The sequence below is a fragment of the Abramis brama genome, assembly GCF_963993115.1.
Source record: "Abramis brama genome assembly, chromosome: 22".
Lineage (NCBI taxonomy): Eukaryota > Metazoa > Chordata > Actinopteri > Cypriniformes > Leuciscidae > Abramis > Abramis brama.
In genome coordinates, this window is record NC_139984.1 from 31,620,216 (window position 1) to 31,627,715 (window position 7,500).

General features: G+C 37.9%; 1 protein-coding gene across 1 annotated transcript in view; it reads right to left on the minus strand.

Annotated features, from left to right (window-relative positions):
* Positions 1-2,303: 2,303 nt before the first annotated feature.
* The window catches only part of rs1b (retinoschisin 1b), an 8,965-nt gene continuing 3,768 nt past the window's right edge, over positions 2,304-7,500 (minus strand). The window contains exons 4-6 of the mRNA XM_084098511.1: positions 6,198-6,339; positions 5,018-5,213; positions 2,304-3,775 (exon numbers count right to left, since the gene is read on the minus strand). Coding sequence (XP_083954637.1) covers positions 3,623-3,775; positions 5,018-5,213; positions 6,198-6,339 — 491 coding nt within the window. The 3' untranslated portion in view covers positions 2,304-3,622. The remainder of the gene's footprint in view (positions 3,776-5,017; positions 5,214-6,197; positions 6,340-7,500) is intronic.

The window sequence follows — 7,500 nt, forward strand, 5'->3', positions numbered from 1 at the left end:
GTTATCTACTCAAAATATATAAATATATGTAGAAGTTTAAAATGTTAGCATTGTGTGTGTGTGACTGTGTTTGTGTGTGTGAGTATGTGTGTGTGTGTGAGTGCATGTGTGTGTGTGCGTGTGCAAATATTAGTGTGTATGTGTTTGAGTGTGTGTGTGTTCATCTGTGTGTGCGAGTATGTGCCTATGAGATTGTCTGTGTCTGAGTGTGTATGTGTGTGTGTGAGATTGTGTGCAGGGTTCCAACACCTTGGTTAACTTTAAATTGAAGGACTTTCCAGGTCTAATACCCTCAAATTCAAGGACTTAATGTGGGGACACATTTGTTGTGTCCAACAACAAACGTTGAGGTATCGTAGTTTCATGCGCGTGAACGTCATGGCAATGTACAAAGTACCTCACGCGGGAACGCATAAATGCAAAAAGTACTAAATCAAGCAAGCTAGTAGGCCTAGGCATAGGCCATGAAGTGTTGGTGAAATAACACATTAGCGGACCGGAGGGAATATGGAATTTATTCCAGAAAACTTCTTGCACAAAATAAATGCAAGCACTTTCAAGGACCTGTATCTATGTGTGTTTATTTAAAAAAAAATTCATTTTTTTCAGATTCACAAACTTTCAAGGATTTCAAGAACCCATGGGAACCCTGTGTGTGTGTGTGTGGACAGGAATTGAGGGTGAAACAAGAATCACTATCAGCCGATGGTTCCTTAAAAAACATAAAAAGATAAAAATCAAAATGTGAACGATGTGATACCATAGATTCTTACAGCTGTTCACCAATCACCCGTAACAATAACAGGGCAGCGCTAAAACAACACCCTGCAGACAGAGTGGCGAAATGGTGATTAATGGCTCTATTCAGATGCACTTATGACACACTGTGGAAGATAATGTGTGAAACCAGGTTAATGGCTTGTGTTAACTTGTTGAGCTAATTTAACTGTTCATAAATCACCCAACAATAACACAGCATAGGTAAAACAATACCTTGAGGGCGAAATGGCTCTTTTCAGATGCACTTATGGCACACCGTGGAAGATAATATGACAAATGAATTTATCGGCTTGTGTTAATATGTTGAGTTACTTGTAAATAGACCCATCTGAACAATCAGTGGCCACTTTAAAAAGGGCAAAATGTTTCTTTTAATTCTGAAATTTAAAAAACATATACATTTGTTTATTTACCCTGATAGATTTGATGTGCTCTTCTTCCTTTTTAAGCAATGTAATTTTTTCCCCAATTTTTTTATGCCAAGCCTATAGTTATTGTCAATTTCATGACTATTTGTAATGCCAACTAATGTTACTTTTTGCTCTAAACAGGACATATTCTAGATGCTAGCACATCATATTAACTGCCAAATTATTTTGGTACACACACACACACACACACACACACAACACAAAACCCTAACACAGGTCGTTTTGTTTTACTATGGACTATTGAAACATAAACAAGTTTTCTAAAAGACCTCGATTGCCAGAAAGGAAATCTTACCTGATATGACAAGTTTATCTTCCATCTCACGCCACAGTTCAGCTTTCGCCACACGGTTTTCACATTTTTCTGTAATGTCACACAAAGCCGGCCTTTCCTGGATCACGCTGATCAATTTGTCAGCAATATTTAGTCAGCAATAACATTGCAATATTGTTTTAATACATAATCTCCTACATGATAAATATCTTATATTGAAATGAGTTACTTCAGTAACAATAGCAGGTTCTAGATCCAGCAAACACAGAACCTTCCCTTATGGTTCCTGATTGTTTTTTTGGGGGGAACCAAATAAGAACATTCTTGTAACCAAAAATGAATCTTTCCAGATTGTTGCAGTTTTTTTGCAATAACTTAAAGGAAACCTGGAAAGATTGTTCTTTAATTGTTATTTTTAGATGTATCTTTATAACCTTTTATAGCTTTCCCAGAATGTTGCACTGAATGTTTTTGTGAAAACCTAAAGAGAACCTATAAAGAACATTCTGGCAACGTGTGTCAGATTTGAGATTTGAGACATCATTTTAAGACTGGATTTAGTCTTCAGTTTTGTGTTATACCTGCTAACCTCAACACTGTGAATGGGTTGACGTCTCTAACCTGGAGTGAACACTTTTCAAAAAGACATGAATTCAGTGTGTGAGTTCTCTGGTTATCTTCAGAGCTATTTGTTGTTGTGTTGTGTTGAGTGAGAAACAGCAGGTTACAGGCTTCGTCTGGTTGTTCGTTCAGTTTTGAAGAAGCCCAGTAGTTGTGCAAATGTTTAATGTTCACGTCTGTGATAAACAGTGACTCAATTAAGGAATTCATTTGAAATTTATTCAGTTGTCATTACAGAAAGACAAATAAAAAGACTATTCGTTTCAGATCAGTAAGTCGTTGATAAGAATATCCCAGTCTCGCTCGTTTTAAGTCAAAAGTGGTTATTTGTTTAATTTTGTACATACAGAGGAGAGGGTACGGTTATATGGTAATATTTACCTACTGATCTGAGACCAGTTTCCAGTGTGTTTGACTTTAATATTGTGGTACATAAAGCTGTTGGACTCAGCGGCGGCTCGTCAGTCGAGGCACGGCCTACTCAAAACTGTATGTCTCAGAATGTGTATTTCTTGTTTGTAATTTTAAGTAAGTGTAAGTGTATCTGTAAGTGTAACCAGAGTGTGCCGAATCTGCGAAACACTAGTCTGAAGGAATATGGAAGGGGAAGCAAATCCATAGCCATAGATGATAACTTGTGCCTCTGTTGGTAAAACCATTTTTTTTTTGCCAATCACCATTGAGTATTTCACTCTCAGCGATTAGGAGTGTTGAGAAAAGTAACATGGCAGACAAGGCTAGCCTTCCTTGGTATATCAACCAATCATCGACGAGATGTAAATTATGTGACATTACCTTGAACCGCTACCGCTGATGTAACTAGCCAGCAAACCCCAGTAAGCAATTTTGCGTTTGAAAGACGTCTAATAGCCGTCCAAACACAGCCCAGACGTCTAAAACAAGGAAACCACTTGTCTATTCTTGGGATATGGTTTAGACGTCTATTAAATTTTCACTGACAGCCCAAATTTTGCCTTGTTTTAGACGTCTGGGCTGTGTTTGGACGGCTATTAGACGTCTTTTAAATGCAAAATTGCTTGCTGGGTATGGAGAGTAGAGATGCTGAATATTTGATCGCAAATAAATTTACTAAACTACCATTCAAACAAAAGCTGTGGAAATTAATCAAAATTAAGTGAGTTGAAGCTTGAAAAGAAAAGCTAAATTATCTGCCAATGGGGTGAGAAAAGTAATGTTGTAACCTTCTTACCCCATTGGCAGACAATTTTGCTTAAGCATCAACTCACTTAATTTTGATTAATATCTTATGTCATTTTCCTCATCTAGTAAATGCATCCTGATTTAAGAGTTTTTAGATATTTGGACTGGAAACAAGACAAAAACACTAAGAAGATCATTTTTTGCAGTGTTGATGTCTGTGTTGTTTTCTATAAATATTCAGGTATATAAGTGATCAAAAAAGCCATTTTAAGGTGCTTAAAAACTCTGAGTGCTAAAATGTAGTGTGCCTCCTCTGTTTTGCAAGCCAGCGGCCGCCACTGGAGTGACTCTTGAATCACACACACTTGTTCATGCACATGAGCAGCTCCAGGCGGATGGCGATGCGTGTGTGCCATCCCAGAGGAAGGATCCGCAGGAACCGGGTCACGATGGGCGGGCGCAGCAGGTTCTGGACCGTGGAGGACCGGTCCGTGTTCCCGTAGAACACCTGGCGGAGGAACACAAGCAGAGAACATGATTATCAAACCGTGGGGGTTCAAAGCACAAAGCATTGTCAGATGGATAGTGAGAAAGAAAGATAGATGGATGGATAGAAGGATAGATGGATGATAGAAGGATAGATAGATGGATAGATGGATATGTGATAGATAGATAGATAGATAGATAGATAGATAGATAGATGGATAGATGGATAGATAGATGGATAGATAGATAGACGGATGGATGGATGGATGGATGGATAGATAGATATATAGACAGACAGACAGACGGATGGATGGATGGATGGACGGACGGACGGACGGACGGACGGACAGACAGACAGACAGACAGACAGACAGATAGATAGATAGATAGATAGACGGATGGATGGATAGATAGATAGATAGATAGATAGATAGATAGACAGACAGACAGACAGACAGATAGATAGATAGATACTGTAGATAGATAGATAGATAGACAGACAGACAGACAGACAGACAGACAGACAGATAGATAGATAGATAGATAGATACTGTAGATAGATAGATAGATAGACAGACAGACAGACAGACAGACAGACAGACAGACAGACAGACAGACAGATAGATAGATAGATAGATAGATAGATAGATAGATAGATAGATAGATAGATAGATAGATAGATAGATAGATGGACGGATGGATGGATGGATGGATGGATAGATAGATACATAGATAGACAGACAGACATACAGATAGATAGATAGATAGATAGATAGATAGATAGATAGATGACAGATATATAGAGATAGATAGATAGATAGATAGATAGATAGATAGACAGACAGACAGACAGACAGACAGACAGATAGATAGATAGATAGATATAGATAGACAGACAGACAGACAGACAGATAGATAGATAGATAGATAGATGACAGATATATAGAGATAGATAGATAGATAGATAGATAGATAGATAGATGACAGATATATAGAGATAGATAGATAGATAGATAGATGACAGATATATAGAGATAGATAGATAGATAGATAGATAGATAGATGACAGATATATAGAGATAGATAGATAGATAGATAGATAGATAGATAGATAGATAGATAGATGACAGATATATAGAGATAGATAGATAGATAGATAGATAGATAGATAGATAGATAGATAGATAGATAGATAGAGTCGGTGAGTTTCTCTGTGAGTTTTCAGAAGAATCTCTATGGTTGTACTGGTGTATTCAGGCTTTACCCTGTTGTTCCCGGTCTGGTCTTTGTAGTAGACCCAGTTGAGGTGCTGGTTGGTCCGGTACTGCAGGCTGTATTTGGTGGTCCACTCGTCCGCATCGCAGCGCCCCTGAGTCATGATCCCGGAGACCACCTTAGTGTCCTGCAGGTCGATCTGGAGCCACTGACTCGCGTCTTGGGCTTTAGACAGCCAGGCACAGCTGAGACCGAGAGGACACACACTTTACATGCTATAGACAAGTCACCTTCATTTATACAGCGCTTTTAACAATACAGATTGTTTCAAAGCAGCTTTACAGAGATAATAGGAAATTACAGTAACCAAAGATTTTTAGGCATGCATATTACGTGTTTAGTCTATAGGTATGCGCATTTGAATATATATGTGCGCAGGCGTATAGTCTTGCTCTACAAATTGACCTCAGACCCAAACTCCCTGTCTAGTCTCATGAATTCATAATACAGAATTTTTTTCTTTATAGCTTCCGCGAGTCCATGCAAACTGAATGTAATGGTTTCAGACCCTTAATTGCATATTAATTGCAATTGAATTGAATTTTTTTATTTTAGTGTCATTTCTTTTCTAACATATATGTCGTATTTAAATATAGATATTTTTTCAAAGTTGCAATTCAGAATATTTAAGTATTAAATATATCAACTTTAAATGTAATTTTGAATAACACACTAAAGTAAAATTTTAATTAGGGATGCACGATATATCGGCCACCATATCGGTATCGGACGATATATGTTCATTTTTAATGTTAATGCCAATAAGAAAAATTGGCCGATATATTAAAGCCGATAAATAATGTATTATTTCCTTCAGCTGAGACACTTCAGATGCGCACTGTTCAACATGATGGGTTTGAATTGCTTGAAATATGATTGAAATCACTTCAAAAAAGGAAAATACAGTAAAGTGCAACGTGTGCAGCACAACTCTATTATATCGGAATTATAATGAGAACATCATAATTGTGTGTTTGGGACATGGATTTAATGGTGAGACTTTTGTTTTTGTAATCACGCTCTCAAAAATTATATAAAGATTTTGGATGAGTGAGATTGGCCTTATATTAACAGTGCTTTCTTAGGTAAGTGCACGTACTGTAAAATAAAGTGCAAGCAGATTAAGCGCACTTCTTTTTCACACGGGCAGGTTTTTCTGAGACACTTACCCAAACCCCTGGCTGTTGAGTCTGGCTTTATTTGGGGTCCAGGAGGAGAACCAGCCGATGTACTGGTCCTGGTTTGAGCAGGTGAGCTGATCCGCCCTCACCGATCCGGCCTCGAATCCCAGCGGTTTGTGGTAGGGACACTCTGAGGAAAAGAGGAGTGGAAACCATCAGATAATCCTCAAAATGTGCCAGAAATCTCGAGAACATCACCCTGAATGTGATTTATATTCTACAAGCAACATCCACCTGTTCCTGGAAGTCAAACTGAGGTTTGGGTTTCGGTCCCTCGACAAAACCCTGATAGGATTTGTCAGTGGTTTTTGGATTAATGCAGAAACCAACATAAGTTTATGATACTTGCACGTTTTGTTCATCATGATAATCTTCTCAACAACTTTTTAAAGTCTAAATACAATCGGCAGAAGTAAAAGGCTAATCGTTGGCTATAAACAAACTACACTAAAGGCGCTCGACTTGGGCCAAAATTTAAACAGTATCTCCTCCTAGAGTTTTCAAGCTACAACCACCAGACTCGGCTCAGACCTTCAGACTGCTCTGACTCTGTGTGCTATGTTTTTTTTGAACTGATCTGACTTACGATTTTTGTTAAACAGACAATCAAAACAATGAAAAGTCATGCAAGCAAAATGCTAATTCATGCTAGCAAAGTGTTAAATCATGCTAGCAATGTGTTAAATCAGGCTAGCAAAATGCTAATTCATGCTAGCAATGTGTTAATCATGCTAGTAACATGCTATGAAAGTGTTAAGTCATGTTAAAATGTTAAAACTAGGGCTGTCAAAGGCCCGCCTCTCTCTCTCTCTCTCTCTCTCTCTCTCTCTCTCTCTCTCTCTCTCTCTGCGTCTCGCGCGGAGGAGCAGCGCTTTAATTCAGTTAAACAGATATTATGTTGCTTCTCTAATTTTACAAATATACACGGATATTGTCTTTAGCTTATGTGTATTTGATTTCACCAGACGACGGCTCGATCAGAATTTTTGTGCAGATTAACGTCTTGGAAGGGAGAACTGGTTATGTTTATTGGGTCGCGTTTCAGTCACAATTTCAAATTCATTCCGTTGTTTGACAACAGAAACAGTCAAATATACCAATGAAAACTGTTTTATTGAGAATTTAGCTTAATCAAAATGGGCACAGAGAGAGACAAACTACAATGTAATAATAAATGCTAAATGTACATTTAGCATTTTCAGAAGAGCTGCCCTGTCATGCAAAAATCTAAACATTTTTTTGTTAGTAAATTGCTCAGTGCAAAGAAAGAGAAGTAATGGGAACATGGCAT